Source organism: Empidonax traillii, unplaced genomic scaffold (assembly GCF_003031625.1).
Source record: "Empidonax traillii isolate 1590-97213 ecotype Southwest subspecies unplaced genomic scaffold, ASM303162v1 scaffold228:size850385, whole genome shotgun sequence".
Taxonomy (NCBI): domain Eukaryota; kingdom Metazoa; phylum Chordata; class Aves; order Passeriformes; family Tyrannidae; genus Empidonax; species Empidonax traillii.
In genome coordinates this window covers 536,789-564,660 of record NW_020955421.1, presented here as the reverse complement: position 1 = coordinate 564,660, position 27,872 = coordinate 536,789, and the positions used below count along the sequence as shown (strand labels likewise).

Below are 27,872 nucleotides of genomic sequence, written 5' to 3'. Positions count from 1 at the left end.
CTTTAATCTTAGTTGCCTGGGATTTTAACAGCCTATCACTATGTATGGAAATAAAAGCAACTTCCAAGGATCGATTAAATTGCTAACATATAAATTAAATTTCATTCTGCTCTTCCAGACTTACGTCTGCCTCACTGAATACGTATAGCCAGTATTGCATTCTTTGAAATCCAAACAAAACCTTTCATATAAAGGTAGTTTCAGTCACCAGGGAAAACGAGTATCATTATATTCTGTGACATAAAATGCAACGATTAAAATTATCAAATCATAGTCAGCTAGAAAAGTTACGTTACATGTCAGTTACTTGATTGTCTTAGTTTAGAGCAATCCATCATATTCCATACAGTGAGGTGAGGTGATGTATCTCTGTTTATGATCTCCAGAAGGAATAATGTTCTGAGTTATGTGCATCAGTGGGATGCATTTTGGTCAAAAACCTTCCATTACATCATTCTGTAAGATTAAGCATTTTATTTGGTCTTTATAAAGCTGAAAAGAGTAATCCATTTAGGAATATACAGTCCACAAAAACTTCTAGGAACTTAAAATTGCCTATTAAGCAACAGGGAAAGAAAACACAAACAGGACACAGATTGATGTGGGTTTTTAGCAAACCAAGGTTGTTGAACAGTGGGGTTTTTTATTATTTTTTCAGGTCGACTGTGCTCTGTCCCTTGTTCGTCTTGGCATGGAGAGGAATATTCCTGGTCTGCAGGCACTTTGTGACAATCTGATCACTCTTGAGACAGTAGTTTATGAGACTGATGGGGATCGAACCTTGACTTTAAAGGAACTTCTAGAGATGAAAGACATTGAGAAGTTGAGACTGTTAATGAAGAATGTAAGTTTCAAAATAATAAGTATACCTTGGTTTCCAGTAACTCGGTTTATCCTAAATCCTGTATATAAAAATACTGTTAGTGGCTGTCATTTTTCTGATGAACCTCCATCGTTAATTCAACAAAAATGTAACACCTTTACTATTCCTTTACTGTATGTTGGTGTCTTTAAATATTGTCAAGAAATCATAATATTTGCTTCTGCAGCAGATGTGTGTTTTTCAGCTCTGTAGTCAGCCTGTCCGTGGCATTTTAGAATAGAAAAAGACCTCTTGGAAAGGTTAAAATATAGCTAGAGATTGAACAGGGCTTTGAGATTCAGTTGAAGAATTTCTAGAGGAAAAGACTCAGAATTTTTATTTTTTTCCTAGCATTTATGTAATCACTGATAATTTGTTTTCCTGTCTTGCATTCTTGATGAATTACTGAAAGTAATGCTACTCTGGCATGCTTACAAGCTGATCTTTCACTCATATTGAAATTGCAGGAGGAAGACAGCTGGGCTTTCCTCGTGTAATGGGCTTTACTCCTGTACTGCCCAATTTCCCCAAGCCATTGGGTAGCAGGAAGATTGTTTCAGTGCTTCCTTGTGTAGTGATCTGTGCAGTGGTGGTGAATGTCAGGCTTCAGTTCTTGTTTGTGATAGGTGAAGATACTGTTTCAGTTATATTGATCAAAATAGATTCTGTTTGTTTTTTGCTTATTTTGGACAGTGAAGCTGAATTTGTTCCTTTTTCCCCTTCTGTCTGTAATTCATTGTGTTTTCCAGTCCTCCGATGAAAAATATGTGAAGAATGTTTATCAGTGGATGATCCCTTTTCTCCACCGCTGTGAAAATCAGTCCCCTGGTCTTGCAAATTCACTTTTTAAAGAATATTTAGTAACACTGGCCAAGGAAGACTTGACTCTACCTCTGAAGATATTTCAGAATTCAAAACCTTCTGTAAGTGTAGAGCCCTGATGACTCTATTGGTTTGTTTGGAAATTCTTGTCCTGAAGAGATAAGTGCATAAACAGGACTAGTTCATTTAAATCAGGTGGTCTTCCTCATCTTTTTCTTCCTCTTGGACTCAGGATTTGTTATGTTTTAGAAAACATTAAGTAAAAGGTTTTATACCATACATTATGATGCAGCTAAACTGTCCTTGATGAGATTGTCAAACTAATATAAAAATGTTCTTGACATAGTAGAACAGAAGTTATTGTATGAATTCTTCTTTGAAGTAATTTTCTGGTGATCTGTTCAAAGTAAATTCCTGGCATATTTACTTTCTAAAAAGTGAATATGAAAGAGTTTCATGATCTCACTAATATTTCTTTCCTGAGGAGTTTTACTAAGATTAAATTGCAAGTTAATTCCCCTGCATCCTGCCTTCAACAGGAAATCTAAAGAATAAAATGGAGGCCAATAAAATGGGGAAAAGTTCAGTGAGTAAGGGTTGAAGTAGCCTTCCATGAGTGTTTCATGCTGCTTCTATGGTTTAAATAATTCTTCCAGAGCACATAAGTCCATTTTTGAATACTATTGAACTTTCTGAGTGAATGGACAAAAATCGACCAGTGGAGCAAAACCACAGCTATTTTGTGTGTTGATACTGTTGAAAATATTAAACAAATCTGACAAATGTTTGCAGCAGTTGCTTTCCTCTGCCCTGTGCCCTCTTTGCTTCTCAAATTCCAAAAGGGTAAAATGGCACATCACTATTATTTCAAGTGTCTACATTGCAGGAAACTATCCAAGTTATGTTTCAGGTTGTGACTTCAACAGGTACTTCACCAGGTTATTATCAAGGGGGACATTCTGATTGCACCTAGAGACAATTCATTTACTTGGAGTACACATCTTTTTCTATTCAGAAGAAAACTGTTGAATTAGAAATGGAAAATAAAAATGAGTGTTCTTTCTTTTCTTGTTAGTGTCAGCAAAAAATTATTCCTGATCAAGACCAGCTTATGATTACGGCACTGGAATGTATTTATAGCTGTGAACGAGATGACCAGCTCTCTCTCTGTTATGATATTTTGGAATGTCTTCCACAAAGAGGATATGGGTAAACATTTTCAGCTGGTTATTTGTAAATATTTTAGAAATAATAAATATAGTTGTGAATTAATGCTTTTAAAATGGTTGTTAAGTCACTAAAGAGCAGTTGATGTTCTTGGAATGTTCTGCTGCTATCTGAGTTGCCGTGGTCGTCATATGTGTATCTGTATGCTTGTGATGTGTATGTACTCCACCAGATAATGCAGAAAAACACGAGTTAAAGTAGCAGCCCAGATCAAGGCTTCTATATTAGTTCCTCAGACTTTTATATTCTGATGAACTGAGGCACAGTGTTGGTGTCGTATTGGTGTCGTTCCACTAGTGGCATGTTGCACTTAGTTTGCAAGCAGCAATGTGGCCCCGAGAGAGAGGGAAGATGGAAGGCCTATATGAAGGACAGGTCATCCTCAAGAAAGTGGAACCATAAAGAGGAGATGACCCTCTCAGTTTTAACTATCTTCCCAGCAATAAACCAACAATTTTAATATTTTCAAGTAAACATATATTTCATTTTAATCAAGGAATGTTTCAAACTGCTTATCTTTATATCAGTGTAATATGAATTACATTAAGAGATTATAAGAATTATTTGTGTATATATGTATTTAATTGTGTAATATCTTTGCAGGCCTGAAACAGATAAAACTAACACTCTTCATGATGAAGTAGATGAACTGGAACAAATTCTTAGGTATTTAATTTTGCTAAAATAAAACAAGTCACTAAGCAGAGCCAAGAACTTTTTTATGACAAGAAAGCAGCAAGAATACTTACCTTTTTTTCAGTGCTGTCAACAAGATTATCTGTATGTTTTTTAAATTCAGAACATAGAAATGTTGAATGGTTTTATCTATTTGAATACTACAAAAATGCATAGATGTTTTTCTTTAAAAGTTTGGGGTGTTGGGGTTTTTTTTGTCCTGTTTTTGAGGAGAAAGGGTTACCTGAGGAGTTTGTTTTGCTCTTGATACTCTATAATGCTTTGAGTGATTAAAGATGAAAATTGTAAAGATATGTTACCAGGTTATTGGTGATATGAGTTTACCCTACTGTATTATTATTATTATTATTATTATATACATTTTTAAAAATGTAGATAATGTTACTCTGGCTAATCCCTACTGTTACAGATTTTATAGAGTCTGTTTGCATTTGCAGTACATTGTCTGAGACAGCTTTAAGACTCCTGCTGCAGGAGTAGTTGTACGATTGTGCAGGATTCAAAAACACTGACTCTCTATTTACAGTGTGTCAGAGCTGTTGGAGAAACATGGACTTCAGAAACCTGTTTCTTTTGTGAAAGACACCAAGGACAATGTGGAGGAGGCACGGAAGCTGATGATTAGGCTGACAAGGCACACAGGTCGCAAGTTAGTATCCCAAGGGGAGCGGGAGATAAGAGGGAAAAGACAGGCAGGTAACAGTCCCTGCCTGTTGTGTTGCAGTAGGAAACTGTGGCATTCACCCTGAAGATGATGTATCTAAAACACATTTGTTAAACTAATGATTATTGTGGTTGCTGCTTTGGCTGCATTCTCCACAGTCAAGAAACTCTGTCTTGCTTTTCAAACCTGTTTGTGTTCAAGTAAACAAGCCTAAAAGGCATACTGGCTGCAAGATGATGAAGTGTAAAAGTTAACATATTGTAAATTAGGTCCTTTAAGACCTATTAAATTTTATTGAGAGTGTAGGATTTGTAAAATAACGCTTTGGTTTTTTTGGCGTGTTTTCTTGGAACCCTTGTAATAGGGTAATTTATTGATTTAACTTATTGATTCTACTGCTTATGTTCCCAGTGTAATTTTTCAATTTTTCTATGTAAGGACTACTTCACTTAACTCATCTTTCAACTGTATATAAATTATTACAGGCTCTTGGCATGAGCAGATAAAAAATTTGAACCCTGGGAAAAGCAGCCATCACTGCGGGTGATTTTTCTTTCTTATTTAAAGCAAACATGCACAGCAGTTTATTGGTGATGGTAGAGTACTATTTAGATTTTTAGTAGTATGAAAGCTTTTTAAGAGTTCTAAAAACCTTTTTTTGCAAAGATCAAGTCAATGCCTCTGTAGGAAAAATGTTGATTTTTCCACTCATGGAGACATTTTGCTTTGTCAAAATGAAAGTTAATGCCACATGAGAAAATCACTATTATCTGGAACTAGCTAAAAAAACCTCTTTTTTTAATCTGGAAGGCTCAAGATAATGTGAAAAGGCCTTCATAATGTTTTTACTAATAAATATTTTAATAGAGCACAGGAAGTTGAAGTCTTGTGGGTAAACATTGATCCAGGGATCCCAAGGGTCAAGAACCTGAATGCCATTCAATTTTAAGGAACAAAATAAAGTTGCAGCTCTATTCTCCTGTGATTGCATTCAATTGATTAGTCCTTGGAGATGGCCTACAATGAACAGCACTTTAATGATCCTCAGTTGCTGTTAGAAACTTGGTTTTGTCCTGCTGTTCTTGGGTTAGTAGGAAGAAAGCACATCCAACTTTATGCTGTATTATTGAAAATTTTCAAAATTTACCTGGGGGATCTTGAGAAAAATTGTTGAAATCCATGTCTTATCCCACAGAAAACAGAGAAAACACTTGGGTATTGCATTGTTGTCAAACCATTTTATCCCACAGACACCTTTTTAATATTAATATTAAAAGCATTCTGTCTTTAAATCACATCTCGTTAAAAGTCCAATTCAATATTGAAATAGCATTTGAGAAAACTCTTTATTTTTTTGTGATTGAAATGTAGTGTTATCTACTACTTTTCTTTAAATCTGTTGAGGCAGAGAGTATTTAATTTTAAAAAATGTTTGTAGGCAACCATCAGCCAGTGAGACACAGTGGAAGGAGTTGCTCCAGGATATGTTAGACATGCAGCAGAAAGTGTATAGATGCTTACATTCAGATGCTTGCTATGAGGTGAGTTTTGTGTCTTCTTACTAACTTATGTCCCAGGTAAGCTACAGATACTCATTTCATATTGTTGCTTGCAAATGTAAATACATCTTGTATTACTGTCTTGTATTACTTGGTTGTCTACTGGCTTTTTGGCAGTATTTCTGTTCAAACCAGAAATTTCTGGTGTTAATTTATTTTGTCAAAAGCCTCTTTGATAAATATCCTATATATATTTTACTAGAATTCACTTTTTTAAAAAAATAAGTCAGCTTCTTGAGGCTGTATTCTGTGGACAGTAATTCTGTGTACAAATGTGTTTAGCAATGAACACTTTAAACTAATAAAAATAAGCAGTCTGTTAGATAAATGTTATCTTGTCTTAAGCATTCCATAAACACATGAAGTTCTGGTTTGATAATATTATCCAACATCATTAAAGGATTATGAACTTTCTGTTGTTTGCAGTTGAAGTAAAATAATGTGAAATGAGAAATTTAATTTTACTGAAGGAGAAAAACCTGCATGTGCATAAAACCCAAACCTATGTCATTAGTATTTGCAAAGGACAGCTGTTAGACTGATACAGAATTTGCTGTGACATTTATTTTTTCTTTGCATTTTCACTTCAATATACTGCAGTTTATTACAGATACAGCATTGTGTCCACTATAATTAGTGTTTATATATATTCATGTATGTATAATATATATAAAAAATATATACGTGTAGTATGTATATAAACACTAATACAGTGTTTTTATATATATATATTCATATGAAAGAGGGTTTTATTGCCGCTTACAGATTTAATTGTTTATGGCTACCACTGATAAGCTCTTTGGAAAGGTCTTAAAAGCAGATTAGAAAAAGAAAGAAGGATAAAAGCAATGCTATTCATTAATACATGAAAAAATCATTCATCCTTTATAGTTGTACAGCTTGAAGTTGTTCTTAGAGAACTTCAGCACATTTAATGTTCATGGTTTTGTAAGAGGATACAATTTAGTATACTTGGAATTTGTTTAAATTCTTTTAAAATTATTATAATACTAGAGCACTCTGTAAATAAGACATTTACTTTGCCCTGTTCTTAATGTAAGTTTTCTATTAACGTTAAATTATTTTTAACCTCTGAACCATGTGATTTAAAAAAACCCAACACAACAAAAAAGGATTTGGGTAAAATTATGTAGGAGTGCTGAAAATGCTTTGAAGTGCAGTGCTGTCATATGCAGTTATGCTTTGATAACTTGAAAATTGAGAAATTTGATGAGATGGTAAGGAATTGCAATCCCATGTAAGGTTTATATTGGATACTTTTTAAAATAATGCTTAGTCTGTTTTGCTTCCATGCAAAGTGAATTCTGTTGTCTTAAAGAAGGGCTTCATGTCCATAAATTTCAAGAGAGATAAGTGTTGTTTATGTGAACTTTGAGGAAGAAGGATCAGCTATCATACTTTACATCTTTCACTATTCCTTGAAGATTAAAATGTTGTGGAATGGAAGATGATCCAGTTGTGTGATGTTCTTTAAGAAGCACTGAACTGTGTTCCTTTCCAGAGCGTGAGATGGTTTGGAGAGGTTCTTCCTAGTGAAGAAATATTTCAGTTTCAAGATGTGATTGCACAGGGTGCTAGATAACCTCATCTTTGCCCCCTTTCCAATGAAGGGTTGGAGCAGATGATCTTTAGAGGTCCCTTCCAACCTAGGCTCTTCTATAATTCATTGATCATGTTTAATTTGTTGTGAACTCAAAACCTTTGATAAAAGTCATTTTGTTTGAGCTGTGATATTTTTTGAAAATATTAAGTGTCTATGCTGCTCTTTATTAGGACAATATTGCCTGTGCTTAAGGAAAAAAACACTTTTGTAAGTAAGTGAGATTATTTTGAGTGTCTTAAAGTGGGCAGAACTTTGAACTGGAAATAAATTAGGTGGGTTTTGGCAGATGCAGCATTATATTAGATTGTCTTGATTGAAATTTAGATAACATCTTATATGCTCAGTTCTAAATATTTATAATTTCTTCAGAGATACAGAATTTCCTCTCATATGTTGTTGGTTTTAAGGTCTTAATATTGAACTGCCTTTTCAGATTCTTACATCTTACCAACACTTCAGAATGTAGGTATATTTCTGATCTCTTAAATTGTTCTGTAAAGAGAGCTTTTATTTCTCCAGTAAGTAGAAACAATTAGCTACTGGTTAATTTTAACTTTACTTAAATTAATACTTTCCTTGATAGAAGTTACATTTTCTGCTTGGACTGAATGTATTCTTTTGACTTTAGAGATCCTTTTATTCAGAGGTTAATTCCGTTGAATGCAGATAAGCTGACTTGAAGCTGCTGCTGCTGCAGGTTATTAAATTACTGTTCTTTCTTTTAGATATTCACTGAAAGCCTTTTGTGCTCAAGCAGTATAGACAATATCCACTTGGCTGGGCAAATGATGCATTGCAGTGTTTGGTCAGTGGATCTACCAAGTTCATCAAAAGGGAAGCCACAGTACCGAGTCAGCTATGCGAGAAGTATCGAACTAGTTCTGGCTGCTGGCAGAGAATATTTCAATTCTTCAACAAGTTTGACTGACAGCTGTATGGAGTTGGCCAGGTACATTTACAGTTACCACATACATTAATATAACTGATTTAATATTGTCATAAAATTAGAGTTTATTTGCTAATGTTTCCCCCCACCTGCCCAATCTCCTATTGAGAGTCTTTTTTCATAAGCAGGCTCTGGAAATACAAAGTAGCATTGCTTTTAGTGCTCAGAGTCCTGTGATCAGCTTTTATCTTATGGTTTTAGGGTGATACTTGAAAATATGAAGTTTATAGATCAAATACTTGCTAAGAATGTGTGACTGAGTGTTTTTTGTGTTTAATAAGATGTTTTGGTCCTTCTCTGACTTACCTCCAGTGAGATGTTTCATGGTAATTTAACCTTTTTTTCCTGAGGGATTATCACAGTGGGTAGGTTTCCTAGGAGCCTCTGTGTATAAGTTGTTTTAGGTAGAATGTATTTATCTTCTCTTTAACTTTTTCATTCCCCTTGTGTTTTAATCTTCACCCTGAAATATCTGTCAGTTCTCCTGAAAAATGTGATGGGTTCAGATGGAATGTTCAGCTAACTTACAATTTTATTTTATTTTTTATATAAATGTGTCTACTCTTAACTAACGTGTAGAGATAAAAGCCATATGGCCCACTGCACAAATAAAATCGTTTTGTGATTTAATGTGTGAGGTGAATTAAACCATTTGAAATCACTGGGACAGGATGCCATCCAGAGGGACCTGGACAAGCTTGAGAAGTGGGCCCATAGCAATCTCAGGCAGTTTAACAAGACCAAGTTCAAGGTGCTGCACCTGAGTCAGGGCAACCCCTGGTATCAGTCCAGGCTGGAGGATGAACAGATCAAGGGGAGCCTTGCTGAGAAGGACCCTGGGGTGCTGATGGGTGAGAGGCTGGACACGACCTGTCAGTGTGCGCTCACAGAAAGCCATTTGTGTCCTGGGCTGCATCAGAAGCAGTGTGGGCAGCAGGGTGAGGGAGGGGATTCTGCCCCTCTGCTCTGCTCTGCTGAGACCCCACCTGGAGTGCTGCATCCAGCCCTGGGGTCCCAGCACGGGAAGGACATTGACCTGCTAGAGCAAGTCCAGAGGAGGCCACCAAGATGATTAAAGGGCTGGAGCACCTCCCTATGAGGAAAGACTGAGGGAGCTGGGATTGTTCTGCCTGGAGATGAGAAGGCTCTGGGTGACCGAATTGCAGCCTTCCAGTACCTGAAGGGAGCCTACAAGAAAGATGGAGAGAGACTGTTTACAAGAGTACATAGTGACAAGGGAAATGACTTCAAACGGAAAGAGAGTAAGTTCAGATTAGATATTAGGAAATAAAATGTTTACTGTGAGGGTGGTGAGGTACTTGAACAGATTGCCCAGAGAAGCTGTGAGTGTCTGTTCCCTGGAAGTGTTGAGGGTCAGGTTGGATGGGGCTTTAAGCAGCTTGGTCTAGGGGAAGGTTTAGTCTCTACCCATGGCCAGGTGTTTGAACTAGGTGACCTTTGATGCCTCCCAGCCCAGGCCATAGTATGATTTTGCATGTTGATTTTGTCTGTTAAATGTGTATTAATAGAACCACATATGAATACACTGTATCAGAATGCAAGCTGTATTAAATAATGGAAAAAGCTTTTTACATTAATATTCATAAAACATATGAATTAAAAATATTTAAAATAATGTGCTGATAATAATTGCATGCATTGCTTCATCTTCAGAGCCATTTAGTGGACTTTTTTTGTTGTTTTCTTAATCAGCTTTGTTTTTCTTTGCTTGAGGAAATTGTGACAGTGACTCTAATGTTTTACTTCCAATCAACTTTTTACAGTATTTTGCTTTTATCTTCTAGTTATATGGCAGTACCAAAATGCCATTTCTCCTGTAGTAGGCGAAATACTTCACTAAATAATTATATATTTAAGTACAAGTGTCTTCAGTGTTTTCTACTTATTAATTGCAGGTCTAAATTCAGGAGGTTTTTAGGTGATGTGCTTATCACAATCAGTTGAAGGCAGTGTGAAAATAGAAATTTCTTAAAATGTTTAGCCAGCCATAACAGAGAGTATGCCAAACACTTCTGATGTGTATTAGAAGACTAGTGAGTATTTTGACATTTCATAATTACAGTACATTACTGGTAGCTGTTCTTTTGTTTTGTTTTACTCAGAGGGGAACTTTTTCTTCAAATTTAACTTCAGATGTGTTCATCAAACTTGAGAAAAATGTTTCATTCTTTACTAGGTGTTGTCTTCAGCTTATTGTAGACAGTCCCAGTGCTGTTCAGGAGGAGTTGGACCTCATTCGTGCTCTCGGTTACCTTGAGGAATTCGGAGTGAAAATATTACCGCTGCAAGGTACTGCATAACTTTATTCTTTATATGATGACTTGATTCACAGACATAAATACGCATGAGATATAGTTACAATTACGTAAGTGTGGCGCAATTAAACTAAAGGGTCCGTTTCCTGCCTCCAGTTTACAGGCACATACCAAAAAATGATTTTTGTAATAAAATCTTTTAGTTTATGTGAGATAAGAAAGATACTTGCATATTACACCCCTGTTTTAGGACTTATTTTATGCAGGACTTTAAGATAATTAGAGTATTGAGTGTATGAAATTCCTGGTGACTTCAACAGAAGTAGTTTGAGCTCATCTTTAATTTGCTAAATATTCTGCACTTGCTTATGTGCTGATGAGCTTTAAAATTATAGGTGGGAGAGAAGTACTGTCATGGATAGGCAGTTTTCGTGTCTCCACTGGGCTGTTTCGTTTTGAAGTATGTAAAACCTAATGACAGTGGAAGTGAACTCTTATGAGATATTTCTTGTGATGGATTGGTTAAAACTAAATCTGTTTTGGAGCTCTGACTCCAATAGAACAGAAAGTTGTTGAACAGGAATTGGAAAGAAATTTTATGCATATGTAAAATGAAACTGCATGAACACTAGCAAAGGAAACACTGTAAGAGAACTGTCTGAAATGAGCACTGAGTACCAATGAAACATGTCTTTCTTCTGGTATTGTGCAGAGAAATACTCCATATGTAATATTCTGAATGCTCCATATGTAATATTCTGAAATCTTACCATTTCTGGACTGAGAATGTCTGGACTGAGATCTTACAGTATTGGCCTGTTGATTTCTAGAGTAAAATTCTTTTTTAGTCAGTTTGTTCAGCCTTTTATGTGTAAAAAAGTGCACATACTTTCTTCAACTTTTTTTGCTGTGGACATGAAGGTATCATTTAAAAAAGGTGTTAACAGTGTGTGTAATACAACTGATCTAGATTAATTAGAATATGTGAAGTCATGCCTGTAATTTCATTAATGAGCCTGACTTATCCTTGCTCCAGTATCTTTCATGTAAATCAGATTAATCTAATATGATTAAAATGATGGTTTCAAGTTTTAATGAAAGCCTTTAAATGGTATGTTACTTTGATAGAATGTCATTAAAGTAGCAGTAAGGATCAGCCGTTCCCCCAGCAGTGGTCTATTAGCAGTAGACTTTTATTTGCCTTTATACATTTAGTTTTCTGTAGAGCTTCCCCCCACTTGTATTTTTAGCAAACTCAGCAATTTAAGTTTATGAACTGCTCTTATACTCTATTTTAATAAAATCTGTTTTGAAGACTCCTTATTAACATAAAAGGTCCATCTTTAATGTGTTTGACCCATCAGATTACTTTTAGTTATGTTGGATATTTACAAAAAATCTTTCCTGTATAATGAGTGAATGAAAACATACTACTGCTGTATACTAATATATGTACGGGATAGAATATTAAAAATAAAACTAAAAGTGTAACCTTTTCCTGTTCCTCCACTCTTAGTTTGTTTTAGTTGAACTTGATTTCTAGAATTAATAGAGTTTTCATTATGTGAGTACTTCTTTGTTTTTATTGAGGCCTAATATTGTATGTTTTAAGCCCAATATACTAATGCAGATTTTTATCCCACATGTAGCCAATAAAGTCTTACTGAGTGTTAAGTGGAAGATTTACTTGCAGTTCCTCTGTGTTCTGAGAACTTGCATGATATGAGAAAGTTACCTATTTAAAGCAGCAGCCTGAAGTTAGCCACCCACTAGCTAGCTAAAAAGGGTACCAAATTCAGTTCATGATATTAGACAATTAAGATAATTGTTTAATTCCTTGTAAAATCATTTTTGAAACGCAGTACTAATTATAAGCTTCTCAGAATACGGTTGACACAACTGGTGATTTGCAGACTATGCTTCCACTTGCTCAGAAAATTTTTACGTATATTAAAACAGCCTGAAGAATTTGCCTATGATGGTTCTTTCAGTTTGTGTGAAGTATCTCATCCATGCTAAAATAAAATGTAGCTTGAAATCTTAGTTACTTAAAACATTTTAAATGAAAGTTAATGTCTGTGTTAGCATTCTTTCAGAATGTTGCAGAAGTGATAATTAAAAAAAATTGTATAAAAGTATCTTGGTTAATTGTATAAAGTAAAAAACATTGAATGTGAAAACCTGGAACAAACTCAAGTTTTCCTTCAGGTCAGTTTCTGTTTCTTTTCACCATTAGCAACCTGACTTGTAGTGATTGGAGTTGGATATTGGGGTATTATTTTAACTCTCTGTTTATAGGTATAACTGAGGATCTGCATGCAGGCAGCTTTGGGCTGGTTTTCAGATCATGTTTGCATTCTCATACTCCCCATCACTTCCTGTGCCCATGTCGTTTAACCAGAAATACAGCACTCGAGTTGATTTGTGCAGTCCCTTAACACCAGTTCTGCTTTCAACAGTGCGTTTGTGTTCTGATCGACTCAGTCTCATCAAGGACTGTCTGGCTCAGATGTCAACAAACTATAAACAGTCTGCTAAGCTCCTGGGACTTGCAAACTTGCTAAGGGTTGCAGGTAAGCTGTGTTAATAAGACTCTGAATTGCAAGCAGTGTGGTTTACATTACACTTTAGGACATTTGAGTTGATTGTTAGAATATGTGTTTGAAGACAGGACTAAAAAGTCATCTGGAAGAGCAGTCATTGGGGAGGAATAAAAGATTTTACGTAAACAGAATATTTTTTCTGTAAAACAGCTGCAATGGTCAGCAGCTCTGATGTCCCACTAATACCTGAAATAAAAAATGCCTTGTCTAATCTAGAGTTGGAATAAAACCTTATTTCAGATTGCAGGAGTTGTGGCTGAGAATTATCTTGTTTTACAATTAATTGGTAGTACTAAAATTCCGGTAAATCTTATTCCCTCTGTCAGGTAAGTTAGTTTTATTTAAGCATAGCTATATTTAAGTTAGAGGGGAAAAGTCATCTGTAAAGCATGAATTTGAGCTGTTAGACTTTTGTCTTTGCTGCATCTGTCTCCTTTGGGCACTAAAAATAATGCATTAAATTGAGTATTCATTTGATGAACTGAACATCTTCAAAGCTTGAGTCCTGAGGATATTAGTTTTTTATTTTTGATAGCCTATCTAAAGTAGCTGCCTTTTGATTTTGGAAGAATACTTAATCAATGCAGCTGTAAACACAGTACTACTGTATTTTTATGATATAGAAATGGAATACAAAAATGTAAAATAGACATTCATATTTCATGCAGCATGGTGTGTAAAATCAATGCATTTTGGCTTTGTCATTGAGGCATGCCTGGCTAATTCCCTTTTCCCTTTCTATTTGTTAAACCATGTAAGATTTTGTCTTACGTTTTCAGGAAGCTTAGTATTGGCAATTTTTTGCATATTGTATTACAAATAGGGAGGGAGATACCTGAGAGGGTTGTGTGAGGTAATGAACAGAGGTAAGGAGGTTAGGCTGCTGACCTCCCAAGATGCCCAGGTCCTAAGGAAAGGAGTCACAGGAAACGTCGTTGTGACTCTGGTCTACTCAATGGTCCTGTTTCATAGCACTGCTCTGTGAAAGATGAGAGGGAGAAGGGGACGATGCCATGTTAAGTATCTGGATCCAATCTATGTATTTTACATGTAATCCATCAAAAAATTAGAATGACAGTTGTGACTCCTTTTTTTTTTTTCTTTGCTTGTAAGACTTTCACGAAAAAAGTTCTCCTTCTTGGTTTGTAAGATGAGATTACTGTACAGCTCTTTCCCTGTCCTCTCTGCTTCCACCCACATCAAGTTAAAATCTGTCAATTTTTCATAGTATTCTGGGTTCTTTAGGTTAATGCTGTAGATTTTTGTTTTATCTTTTTGAATCTGAGGGATTCTCTCTGTATGAAGCACGGGAAAACAAAATCCACAGAGATTTTATGAAGCTTAAAAACACTAAGTATTGCTAACCTAGTGCCTTAGCTTTAAGTCAGTCTTTACAGTGCCCTGTCATGTACCTCTGAACAGGGATCAGACTCGTGGCTCTCATCTCCAGAGACTGAAGGATGGCAGGCACGAGATATTAGATAGAGAACTTCAGATTGAGCTCAGTGATACGGTAACTTCTGTGTGGTAGTGTTATAGTCGCAGTGACGCAGACACAGGACAGGAAAGAGAGATTTTTTTTTTAAAGAGATATTTAAAGGCAGATGATGAAATGGCCTCCTGGTTTTTCTCTTCCATGCGCTTACTAGGCTAGAGAAAACCAGAAGATGGATGTGTGAGGTGGTTAATTATTAAACAGGTGAATGATTTAGAAACTACTACTTACTCTACCAATGACATTTTTATTCTACTAGTGTTGGGCTCTCTGACTTCAATGGTTAACCTCAAGAGTAAGATGATGGTTGAGTAACCTCGAGCTGATGGTTGCTTCTGAGATAAGTAGGGAATTTTAGTATTAAAAGTATCTTTCCAGAATGAATCTTGGTACAGAATACTTTGACATACTTTATTTGTCTCTTATACTAAATAAATAACTGTCACTTTCAAAGTAATCTTTTGATTATAGAATAATATTTATTTATTAGAAAGGAAAATACAGCAAGAAAACATTTCCAGTCATGACTTTCTGTGATGGGGGTGTGTGATTTTTTTGTTTGGTTGGTTTGTTTTCCATAAGTAGCTTCAAGTTTTTGTGATTAAAAACCATTTCATTGTCACCAAAGTATGTCGAATTGTATTGCTTATATTTACAAGCTGTTTTCCATAGAGGATGTTGATTTATAAGTAAGATGTGGGTTTGGTATGAGAATGCCATATTTGTGAATTTTATCTCAACATATATTTTGTAGGAGGTGGGTTATGGGAAACAGACTTACCTCATTTTAAGACACTCAATATTTCCTAATTATTTTATTTTTTGTTTGTTTTGTTGCTGTGAACAGCATACCACTGCTATTGCAAATTTTTTGTGTCTGATGTTCCATCCCATTGATCATTAATACCTTTGAAAACAGACTTTAAGTGGAATGCTGGCATAGCCTTAATCATAGTCTGTAATGAACAGCTTTGTAAAATTTGATGGCAGGTATAAAAAAAAAGAGTTAAAGCAAGACATATAGAAGTGGTATTTCTGTATCTGTCAACTTGTAATTTAAGTTACCGATTTACAGTTAGTCACTATTAATTAAATAGTTATTTTAGGACTTGATAGCTCTATCATAAGAATGAGAAATGCTAATATTATTCCACAAATTAGTTGGTAGCCAAGAGGGCAGCTCATGCATACAGGTTGTAAGATTTGTGAATTAAAGTTTTATTTTATATTTAATATTGGAAAAGGACAGCCTTCCTTGTATTTTTAGTACATGTAGTCTTTGTTGGCAGGTATAAAACCACTGGGCAAGGATACCTTGATTTCTAACACCTTATGATGAAAACAAATGGTTTTATTGAGATATATTGGGATGAGTCTGGATATTGGAAAAGAATCTAGGGATTGAACTTTATGGACTTGCTTAATGAAGAATTAGATAAAGTGCTGCTGGGAGAAAGAATTGGGTTTTGTCCTTAATTGGTTTTCACTACTTACACAATTATCCTGATTTATGAGCCACCTTTGCTGTGAAAGAAGTTCTGATTTTGTCTTGTGGAACATACTGACTGGTATTGGTTAGGGATGCTCAAATTTCTTGTCTCTTATGTTCCCAATCCACCTTGTGTATCTACCAGTAGAGAGCCTTCTTGTGCTTTGTCTGCAAACTGGAGGAATTGGTTTCAGTGATTCCCCGTCTTTGCTCCTCTTGCCACCCCACTCCATATGATTACTGAAAGGGAAAAATAACCTGCTTGCTACATCTGTCCATGCCTATATAAATTGTAGACATATGTGTGTTTTTAGAGCATATAGTATATGCTGTGTTTTAATGTATATAATATATAGCCTATAAAATTCTGTGAGCATCTATATTTTATTTTCATTTTTAGAAGTGCATTTGTTGCAGATGCAGGGGTAGAGTGCACATAGTTATCTTTAAGGAGTTTCATGAGCTGTGTTCTCTGAATACGGGTTATAGAGCAGCACTGGAAGTCAGTAATAGAATTTATACTCATACTTATCAAAGTTTAAATATTGCTTAGGTAATGAAATATCAGGTAGCTTCTTAATTGCTTTAAAGTATTTGATTAATGACAGTAAACTCTACTTAAGCCTCCTGTCGCTACTTCTGTAAAGTAAGCACCACAAGTGTTATCTTAATTTCACAGATGGGTAAAGTGAGTGAGGGAGAATGTGCTCAGCATGACAGCCAGAAAATCTGCACCTGCTCAGGGAGCTGGAGCTGTTCTGTGTCTCATGATGCTCGCTTAATCCACACTCTTTGTTAAGAAAGGGTGTAAAGAATTCACTTTCTGCAATTATTTGAATAGATGTGTGCAAAAAAGAATAGAAAAATACTCCTGGATCAGAAATTAAGAGCATCTTGTCTTACTGTATATCAAAAAAGATCTGAGCATTGGTGTTTATTTCTTTTGTCATGCTCTCTAGAAATGTTTTCTTTTCATTATTCCCTTTTCTCACAACTTTCTGTGGCAATTATGTAATTTTGATATCCATAAATGAAGTCTAGTAACTTTAAACTTTGCTCAGATTCCTAAGTCAAAGCTTGTTTTTGAGATTTATCTTTCTTAACACTGACTTTCTTGGATGTGGAATTAACTAGTTGGCTTCTGATCTCCTAAATGTAGGCAACATTGAATTTCTGAAGTCTTGATATCATTTGACTTTAAATTTTTTGTGATACGATTTCATTAAAGATAGTGTTAATTCGTCCACTCACAAATAGCATGCATCTTACACAAGGTGTTTCAATAAGCTTTTTTTTTCCTTTATACAATCCACATTGGATCCAAGCTTTTAAAAAGTGTTTGAACATCCTTTATTTCTCAAGAAAAACATATTTCCTGTTATTTCTGACCTTCCAAATTTTTCCTCTCATTGTTTGTACTAGAATCTTAGAATCATTTAGGTTATAGAAAACCTTTAAGGTCACACAGTCCATGTCAACCTGGCACTGGCAAGTCCACCATTAAACTATGTCTTTAAGTGCCACTTCTCCATGTCTTTTAAATACCTCCTGGGATGGAGATTCCAGCATTTCCCCAGGCATGTGTGCACGCACACCATCCTCCCTCCCCTCCCGTTTCCAGTTTCTAAATTTGATTTGAGTCTGTATGTCACACATTAACATTAAAGCTTGATGCTGAATTACTATTTAATATAATCAAGTCACAACTTTAAGGAGTTCTGTAATTCTTTGCTTGGTTTTTAGATCTTGGATATCTGTGAAAATGGCAAGGAGAACAATTTAGAATCCAAAACTTTCACTTTTATAAGATTTTATTAATAAAATAACATCAAATGAGGTGTCCCAAAGCTGAAGCAGTGAATTTTTTCGTGTTTGAACAGAAGACAATAACTACACTGCAGCAGAAAACATAAGTCACTGCATTGTTAATGAAAGTTGCATGAAGAAGGTCGAGCTGTGCATTGTAGGGGATTCACTGCTAATGTTGGAGTTGTTCTGTGCTGTAACAGTGTGTGTCAAGGCAGTGGAAGCAGAAATGAGTGAAACAATGAAGATGAAATGAGCAAGTATAGCCATGGACTGGAAGGAAAATGATCCTTATATGTTATGTTTGTGTTTCTGTGAAACATGCAGTGATGTATCCTACTACATCAAAAGTACTGAGCTGAAACGTTTGGGGTGGGGGACTCGACAGCACACAACAGCTCAAGCACAGTTTGGAAAACCATTCCTTGGTCCAAGGGTTCTTCCTCTCTTTCCTCCAATCCCACAGAATCTGAAGTGGGAATTAATAGCAGTGATTATTATGTCTAGCTGAAATCTGAGTGGCAATAGTGCAATTATTACCTTTTATTTGTGTCTGCTACTTAGTAAGTTCTGTCTCTGAGAAGTCAAGTTGTCAGGGTAAAGTGGGCATCAGAAGGTGAGTGGCAAGTACGTGTCTTTTGGTTACAGGAATGACAGTTCACATTTAACTTGTGTAGATAGAAGCACCTCTTTGTCATCTGTAATTGCTTTTGCCTGAATGAGAGGTTCCCAGGTTCCAGAGGGCAAAATTTTGCAACAGAAGAGCCTTGAATGTGATTAATTTGCAACACTGTGTGCTGGCAGTATATCGAGCAGGAGGCTAAAAGATAAAATGATGGGAAGCCAACCTGTTCTCCCAGCTGAGTTAGTCCTGACGTGCGGGGATTCAGGGAGTCTTGATTGAGTTCAGTAATTAGGGTAACTTCACTTGCCTGAATGTCACTCTAGTGCAACTGCTGCAGCTTTTCTTTTGAGAAAGCTTTAAAAAGAAATTTGCTTTGTCTGTGGTGATGGATCTGCAAAGTGGAGTTAAAAATAACAGCTATGCAATTTAAGAGCATGTACTCTTTAAGTGGTTTTTGAAACTGGATCTGTTTAACCTTATGAAATATTTGCATTTCACAAGTTGTAGTAATACAGTTTCATAAGCCAGTGCCCTTTTCAAATGACTGTAACAGCACTGACTGCATAGAATTGCTTTTAATAATAGAGAAACATGAGCAAGAAGCTTACGTTGAAAAAAATCACTCATTTTTATTCAAAAAATTCTTTCTTAAATTAAAATGAATTGTGTAAGATTATTTTTCCTGTGTATGTTTTGTCACCTTCTCATACAGTGCATCGACATGGATAGCATTTTGAGCACAAGACTGGAAAAACTAGTGCTAGTAAAGTAAATAAATTTCATTCTCTTATGCTCACTCTAAATCGGAAAAAGCTTTTAAAAAAAAAAGATGAGTAGTAAAGAGTGACAGGTATAAATGTTATTTGTATTGACAATAACTGGCTTTGAGAAGGAGATGAGCTGTCTGATTAGATTTTTGTGTATGAAAGCTGATGTATTAAAATTGAGGTCAGGACTTTTTTCTGCAAAGGTTCTTGAAGAAACTTGAGTAAGGAGAGTTCAGTAGTGTCTGAAGTGTTACTTCTAACCCATAACTGGTGGAAGAGGCATTGTCCGGAAGGTCTGGTGACAGAGATCCATGTATGATGTGGAAAAATTAGTTTCAGTTCTAGTCACTCAAATTAAGTGTTCAGGGATTTTTAAATGCCTGTTTTTTGCATATCATTAATTATTTGGAACTGTGAAGTGGTAGTTTAAACTGGGTCTTTGTATACTGTAAGAAAACAAAAATTTAATTCCCCCCCCCCCCCCAATGTCAGGATTTTGATTTATATGTTACTTAGCTTAAATATCAGTTTTGGTCTATGTCTTGGCCATCACATAAATACAGTTTTTAAAACTTTTTTTAACCTAGGCATCATATGTTGATGTTTGTTGCCTTTTTTTTAACCAGCTTTAAAGCCAATGTTTTTTAAAATATATAAATAATTGTTTTTATTGTTTCCTTCAGGAAAAAGCAGATAACTTTTATTCCTGTTTCAGTTTCAAGGGGGGCTTTTCATGTTGTGGTGTATAGTTAATTCTTAAGAAATGAAGTAGCAAGCTGAAGTTGAACGTTAATTCCAATTAACTAATAAAAATTTTGAATTTTTCTTGCAGGAGATGATCAGATGGAGAGAAAAGGTCAAGTGTTAATCCTTTTAGTGGAACAGGCTCTCAGTTTCCAGGACTACAAAGCAGCTAGTATGCATTGCCAGGAGCTGATGGCCACAGGTGAAGGGAATAAACTGAGGTTGCATGAGGTGATGGTGGTGGAAATCTGAGTTCTGACTCTTGGCTTATTGTGAGGTGTGGTATTTCATATTGGACCATTTCATTACAGTAGCAGTTACATCTTGTTTGTGGAAGTGAAGTAACATCTCCATGGAATAGAGACACATACAGCAAATACTGTATGTAATAAGTACGTACCAAGCTATGAGATATGTAACCTTAGAGAGCTTTTCTTTATGCCTCTGGGAACCACGATTTCTAGTTCTTTCTACACTATACTCCTCTCAAACAGGTAAAAACATGTGACTGCAGCTATTAGGAAAGTGCAGGTGTTTTAGAAGTCTACCTTTAATTTGTGTACGTGAGGATATGAGTGGATGTGAATGAAGTACATATGTCAAGGTACTAAGGAAGATGGGATTTGTTTCTTTGGCTCTTTTTTCCTGCCTTGATAATGAGGGGGAAAATCCAAGAGGAATAGAGATTCTTTTAATATATCATGTGATACATTTGTTTTTACGGCCACTCCAGTAGGATATTCAGTATTGTGCTCTAAAGTAAACGATGGTTTTCTTATTGTAATATGTAAAGTAGAGAATGTAGGCTTACAGATGCCTATTATATGGATATCTAAAATATGATAAAAATTAGTCTTTTATGCATTTGGTCAGTCTAAAGTTGAGTTACACCTCTGCTTTATGATGCCTTTTTATGGTTCCTTTTTGAGGGGATATTAAGTGTTGACAAGATTGTCACATGCTCTCCTTTATCTCATCCAATATAAGAATTATGCAGCATCCTTCTATCATTTGTGATAGGAAGTATGTTTTGTGTTTCCTTGTAGGTTATTCTAAAAGCTGGGAAGTATGCAGTCAGCTTGGGCAGTCAGAAGGCTACCAGGATTTGGGAATGCGTCAGGAACTCATGGCCTTTGCTCTGACACACTGTCCCCCCAGCGCCATAGAGACACTGCTGGGAGTGAGCAGTTCATTGCAAACCCAGGTACTTGTTTCTGAAGCTTCTTCCATGAAAATTCAGTCTTACCAAAGTAAAGGTGACTTGTGCTCATTTTCAGGTTTTTTTCTTTAAGTTTTACCCTCCATTTGTTTTACTCCATTTTTCTGCTTTTATTGTTATAGTTCAGCAAATGAGATCTCTTTCTAAGCAGTTTTGTATGATGAGTTGGTTTCTCAAGTAGAAATGCTTTTGTATTTTCTATATTTAGTATTTTTAATTTCTTCATTGATAGCTTGATTTAAACATTTTATTCACAAATGCAGTTAATGAAATTTTGAAATGTCTTCTAGGTGTTTACACCTAGTAATGCAACTTCATTAAACATAAATGTCTATTAAATGTTTAGTTTATGATTTTTATGATCTTTACCCACTATACAATGAAATTATTTTCTTACTGATTTCAATAATGTAATTATTTTATCAAGTACAACAGACTTTATCTCTCAACCGTCTTTATTAACTCTTCACTGACTGACTTAAGAGTATCATGTCTTAGGTGTTGAGCTGATCACGCTATTACTGTAGTGGAGTAATTTAGGTTGTCAGAATGTTAAATTTCAGTTCACTGTAATTGTGTCTTGACCTACATACTGTGACTTGTTTGAGAATTCATAATTGTCTTCCCTAAGAGTTCCTAGATTTATAATTGTGTAATGGAAACATCTTAGAGGTCTCTGAACGCATGTGAGGAATGGGGGAGAAAGGAGCCATAGCTTCAGCACATCTGAAGTCTAATTAAAGTAGCTGCAAGTGTGTAATGTTTTGTTTACAAAACCACTTGAATAGCAATGTGTATGAGAAATACAGGCAACATGTGAAGGCAGTCTGTGCTACTTCAGTAACAGGGTAACATTAGAATAAAATGCTGCAAAGGATTTCAAATACAGTTTATTTCCTGCAAGCTATTTACTTTTTTTTTAATTATGAAACCAGTGAAATTTGAGAGAGGTAGGTAAAATTATGAGCTTAAACATGTATTGAGACCTGTACAATTTTGAAATAAAAACTTTGCCCCTCCATTATGTGCCTTTACCTAAAATTAGAATTTGAAGTTGGACCAAGTTTTGGCACTGTATAAACCAAAATTTGTTAAAACTTCATTCAGTTCACACCTGCTGTATTCCTGTCTGATTCCTTTTGAAGGCTTCATGTCATCTTTGTTGTAATGCAGTGCAGCTGCTCAGCCACTGGTTCCCACCATCTTACATCCCACTGCTCCAAAGGAAAAGATTCTGTCCTCCATTCACAAAACTGGAGACCTAATTTGTTGCTCAGGTTTCTTTGTTAGTGCAAATCTTTTCTAGGAGAAGTTGCAGTGATGATTAATTTGGTATTTGCCCCAGGAAGCCAAAACCAAGTAATAATTTCTGTCGAAGTACATTCAGTCAGTTTCTTCTATAATTATTTCCTCCAGAAACTACGTGTGACCTTTTCAGTTCTCTTCACTGACGTCCTACATGTTCTGTCCAAGCACTCTGTCTTTGAATGGAGATAGATGGGTAGATGCAAAAGATCTTTATCATAAGGTCACACTGACCAGAGATATTAAGCAGCTCTAAGTGTCTTTTGACCTTCACCAGTTCTATGGACTTCTGAGATTCTGCTCACAAAGCTGCTGTCCTGTGTAACACTTGCCTTGGTGGAGTTGCCCAAAACATCAGTAACACTTCAGATCGTGAAAGTTTTCTGTCAGTTCTTTAGCCTATGGAGTACAGCAGGGTGAAAATAATTAAAAAAAAAATAAAATTCTTAGATTGTGTGAAAAATATTGCACAAAAGTCATGGTGAAGGGAAGGTCATTTAGTGTAGGGACTACAACAGTGAGAGGATGTCAGAGATACTGTGTGTTCTTTGTGTCTTCTCCTGCATCCTTATTTTTCTATCATGGAAGCTTTTACATCAGAATTTCTTGGGTTTCCTTTGATATCAGTCATAACTCTTGCATTTGCTTATTTGACTGGTAAAAGATGATATTTATTTCATGTTTATAGATTCTTTATCAGGCTGTGAATTACCAGTTTCTTCCTTCTGAAGGAGGTGAGAATGCAAGTATTTCGGGACCTTCTCTGCTAATGAGTAAAGATACAGAGGTAAGTTTTAAGGAGAATTTTAAAAATAATGATTTTGTTCTGCATTATGCTGAAGAGCTGAATTTGAGTTTTTAGCCACATTTACTAGATAAAATGGACAACATTAGATATGTACTGTGTGCTGTTCTTTGGTTGTTTAAAATTCAATGTTTTGCCTATGAATTTATACTTAGTCTGTTTGGATTTTCAGTTGCTTCTTCCTACACAGTCTTAAAACCATAGCAAAAAATTATAAACCCAGGAGCAGGAGAAGAGGAAAGTGCAAGAAAATTTATATAATGATATACATTTTTGTTGGTTTGATTTTTTCTTTTAATTTTTTTTTAATCTGCTAAGCAAAATACTTGAAAATAAACCTGAACTACATATTTAAGTAAAAAATGTTTTAAATTAAATTTAGTTTTCCTCTTTGTTCTGTGCATCATGAAGTTTATGACTTCTTTGCTGTTTTATAATGTTCGTATATTACATGTGAAATTATGTGTAAGATCAGATGGAACATTGAATGTGTTATAGGAAATACAGGCAGGACAACGGGAAAGAAGTGTTCTAGTATTTTTTCTACTTTTTATGTCTATTATTTTAAGTTTGTACATGTAAAATTGCAAATATTTTTCTCTCTTTAAGGAAGATATAATTACCTGTTTTTGAAAAAAGGAATGTGTTTTTCACACTCTGTGAAGTGGAAAATTCTATATTTAATTTGTTCCTTTATCTGTTTTCTGTTTAATTACATTTTTCAGTAGATGATTAACGGATCTGGGGATGAGGGAGGGGGGCAAAATCTTAAAAGAAATACAGGAAATGAGAGAGGAAAAGAGGGTGGGAGAAAGAGGGAAGGAGAGAAAGAAAGAAGGTTCATCTTGCATAGTGTGGCTTTTTGAGAAAAGTATTCTGAGTTGCAGCTTCCTTGTCTATATTTTGTGTGGCTTCTATATATATCTATATATTTGTATATACAGATAGAGATATACATGTGTGTGTACATACGTATGCATATGTAAACATATATGTCCATTTGCATATATATAAAATAAGTGGCAGACAGGTAAAACAGCACTGTGAACAGTATTCAGAGGAGGAGGGCTAAACACTTTGTGTCTGCTGGAATTACCAATATGAAGAACAGGTCTGTTTCTCTGGCACAAAGGCTTTATATTATCTGGAAATCTGTAGATATGTCTCTCTGAGTGGATATTCATACAGCTGATATGGGCATGGATGGGTATGTTTACACTATTTTAGTATCTGAAATCTATCCTGCATTGCCTTCCACGGGCTGGAGTACAATGTTGTGGTGCAACAATTAGACATGCATGTAAATGATTCAGAAACTTATTCAAGGGTTTATCAGAGTTAAGTCACTAAATGACTTCATTATCATTTCAGTTTGGGTATTTGAAGCAATTTTCATTATGCTAGGGAATTCATATTTCTCCAATTCATTTCATTTCATTTCATATTTATTTCTCCAATATAGCTTTCATTTTGCTCCCCTTACTTGTGATTGATTGACTCTTTAGAATGGCAAGTAGGTAGACAATTGACCTGGCAGATTTGTATGTTGCTGCATTGAGGCTTTTTTTCTTTCTGTTTAATGCAGCTTCTTGGCATGTTGTGCTTCAGACTGGTACACTATGAAATGAGTTCTGTATATTTGCTAATTCTGTCTTTCTGTTCTCTCCCAGTTGACTTAATAGGGATTTATAGCTTTTTTCATTTCTTGCAATGACACAGTGGGAAACATAGCCAAGAATTTACTCATTGTATAACTCTTCCTTTGTTACAGACATCTGAAATGTTGGAAAAGCAATATATTCAATAACTCAGTTTCTCTGACTTAACTGAAATCCCGTAACTGCAATCCCCATAGTTACACTTCAGCTAATTCCTCATGCTTCACCTTCGTTTTCTTGCACAGAATTTTAGTTTCTTCAGAGAAAAAAAACCCAAACTGTAGTATTTTTTCCCCTTTCCTTTTACTCCTTTCATTTACAGTTACGTTCTGATTAACTTATAGCATCCTTTTCTCAAGGAGTTGACAAATTTTATTCTTTCTCACTTATTATCTTTTCAAGTTGGTGCTCTAAATATAAATTTCCTTATCTTGACTCGAGTCAAGTTTTTTCTAGCTTACGTGTGTTTGGGCATCCCTTTCTCTTTTGCATTCAAAGTATCTCTATGTAAATACTTCAGTTTTCAAAGCTTTAGTGACCTCTCTCTACCTCTTCTTACCTTTGTCTAATATTGAATCATTAGTCTCCACTGCTGTTTCTTTCTTTATATCACGAACTAGTCGTAGTTTTGGTGGCCCTACTCTGAAGGAATTTCCTGAATGCTGTGATAAAGATGGACCTAATCATTCTGTAGGAGCTGATGCATTTGCACAAGCCTTGTGTCAGCTTGTCACTGTTGAGTGAACTCATGGGATCCACTGGAGAAATTATCCTTCGGAAGCTACAGTGATTCCAATATACCAGTTTATTTTTAAGCAAAATGTTATCAATCCTCACCCTTTTTACTCTGTGTGCTACAATGCCTAAACAATTAATCTTGTGCTTCTCGAGCAAAATATCTCAGTGAGACAGTTAAACTCTTGATTCATGAAAAACCTTTCAGAATATTATTGCTAATATTATTACATTAAAATACAATGCTTAGTCACGAGATGCCTGATTGTTTATAAGCAGTAGAAACAGTAACCATCAATTGCCTTGTAAAGGAGCTCTGACTTTATGTTAAAACTGCATAATACTTAAAATATGCATTACATCTGTTATAAATCATTATCTTTTATATATCTGAATATGAAAGCATAATTGCTGTATAGTGGCACATCAACAGAAGTGAAATTTACAGTTTCAAGTTTCTTTGAAAACGAACTCTTGATACAAGAGCAGACATAGTTTCTAGAGAAGAGTATGTTCAAATTATAGAAATTATTTTCTTAAAGGTTGCTTAAAGAAAAAGAAAAGTTCTGATTAACAGATCATTAGCAAATTTGGTTTTGCATTTTTCCTAAGCACTAGATCTGGGAAAAGACAAGATCTTTTAAAACATTTGTGTACAGTATATTGCTAGGTCACACATTTTCATCGCTACTGAAATGATTAGGGAATCATGGTTATTTATCCTTGTGTCCTTCAGCTACTGACCCAGAATGTCTAGTCCTCCGTCAGATCTACAGCTGTCTTAGCTATTGCTGTATATCTCAGACAGTCATCAAATCCTGTGTTTCAGCAGCTACATCAGATGCATTTTATGATTTAGGCTGGGTTATGTTTTGGGTTCCAGTGATGTTATGGCCCTAATAAGAGCCTAGACATCCAGTGACTAATGAATTTTAGTGTTATCAACTTGAGCTGAATCTTTTCCATAGTCTCTCATTTAGGGTCTGGTTTATTGTTATGGGACTGGTTCATTAGCTGTAACAGACATTGCAAAAAAAAAAAAAAAAAAAAAAAAAAAAAAAAAAAAAAAAAAAAAAAAAAAAAAAAAAAAAAAAAGAAAAAAAAAGATTAAAAATCCCCAAAATAAACCCCCCAAAGGCACAAAATGTAAGTGTAGAATATACATGAATACTTACGTAAAAGAGCCCGTTTTAAATTCCTGCTTTCCAATGGAAACAGCAAAAAGGGAAAAAGGAAGGCTAATGCATGGTGTTCTGTTTTAGGAACAGACTGTTCATCTCATTTCCTACATCATCTTGATGTATGACTCTTAACACACAAAGTGTATGCAGTGTATGGGTTTTGCATGTTTTAATCCTTGCACCTTGACTAATTGTCATTAAAGACAAAAAAAGTGTTGCAGGTGTTCTAGTTTATTGCTGTCTCTTCTGTGGCTTATCTAAAAAATAGTTGGCTTTATTTATCCTTGCATTAGACTGTTTGGTATTTAAAAATGTTGATTTGTGAACATGAGTGTACGTATATAAATATTTGGTATCTATATATGAGTATATATATAAAAATTTTTTAACTGTTAATGTAGAGTATCTTGATAATTCAGAATTTGTTGGTTATCTTCTTTTACACCAATTTAAATCAATATAAAATTTTTAGCTGCTAGTTAATAAGTTGTTGTTTCTATTATTATTTTGTTTTTAATAAGGGCTTACTTTATAAACAATGTCAGGAAGAAATAATAGAAGAAAATAACTTCCCCCAAACAACCTTTAAAACTCCCAAAATAGAATTTCTTCCTGAAGATACAATTAAAGTTGTTTTCTTAAGATGATATCTCCAACATTATTGAAGAAATAAATTCTTTTATGAGAGATTGATTCAGCATAGCAGAAATTTCCAGGTACACAGAGGAATGACTTTTCAGGAAATGGAATTCCTGTTTGTGCAC

The 27,872-nt window shown here is 35.1% G+C and overlaps 1 protein-coding gene across 1 annotated transcript in view; it reads left to right on the top strand.

Annotated features, from left to right (window-relative positions):
- The window catches only part of NBAS (neuroblastoma amplified sequence), a 164,410-nt gene that overhangs the window by 44,000 nt on the left and 92,538 nt on the right, over positions 1 to 27,872 (top strand). Inside the window, exons 24-35 of the mRNA XM_027887996.1 lie at positions 659 to 844; positions 1,612 to 1,785; positions 2,760 to 2,893; positions 3,515 to 3,577; positions 4,134 to 4,256; positions 5,710 to 5,812; positions 8,180 to 8,403; positions 10,598 to 10,710; positions 13,136 to 13,249; positions 20,294 to 20,407; positions 21,252 to 21,409; positions 23,418 to 23,516. Coding sequence (XP_027743797.1) covers positions 659 to 844; positions 1,612 to 1,785; positions 2,760 to 2,893; positions 3,515 to 3,577; positions 4,134 to 4,256; positions 5,710 to 5,812; positions 8,180 to 8,403; positions 10,598 to 10,710; positions 13,136 to 13,249; positions 20,294 to 20,407; positions 21,252 to 21,409; positions 23,418 to 23,516 — 1,605 coding nt within the window. The remainder of the gene's footprint in view (positions 1 to 658; positions 845 to 1,611; positions 1,786 to 2,759; positions 2,894 to 3,514; positions 3,578 to 4,133; positions 4,257 to 5,709; positions 5,813 to 8,179; positions 8,404 to 10,597; positions 10,711 to 13,135; positions 13,250 to 20,293; positions 20,408 to 21,251; positions 21,410 to 23,417; positions 23,517 to 27,872) is intronic.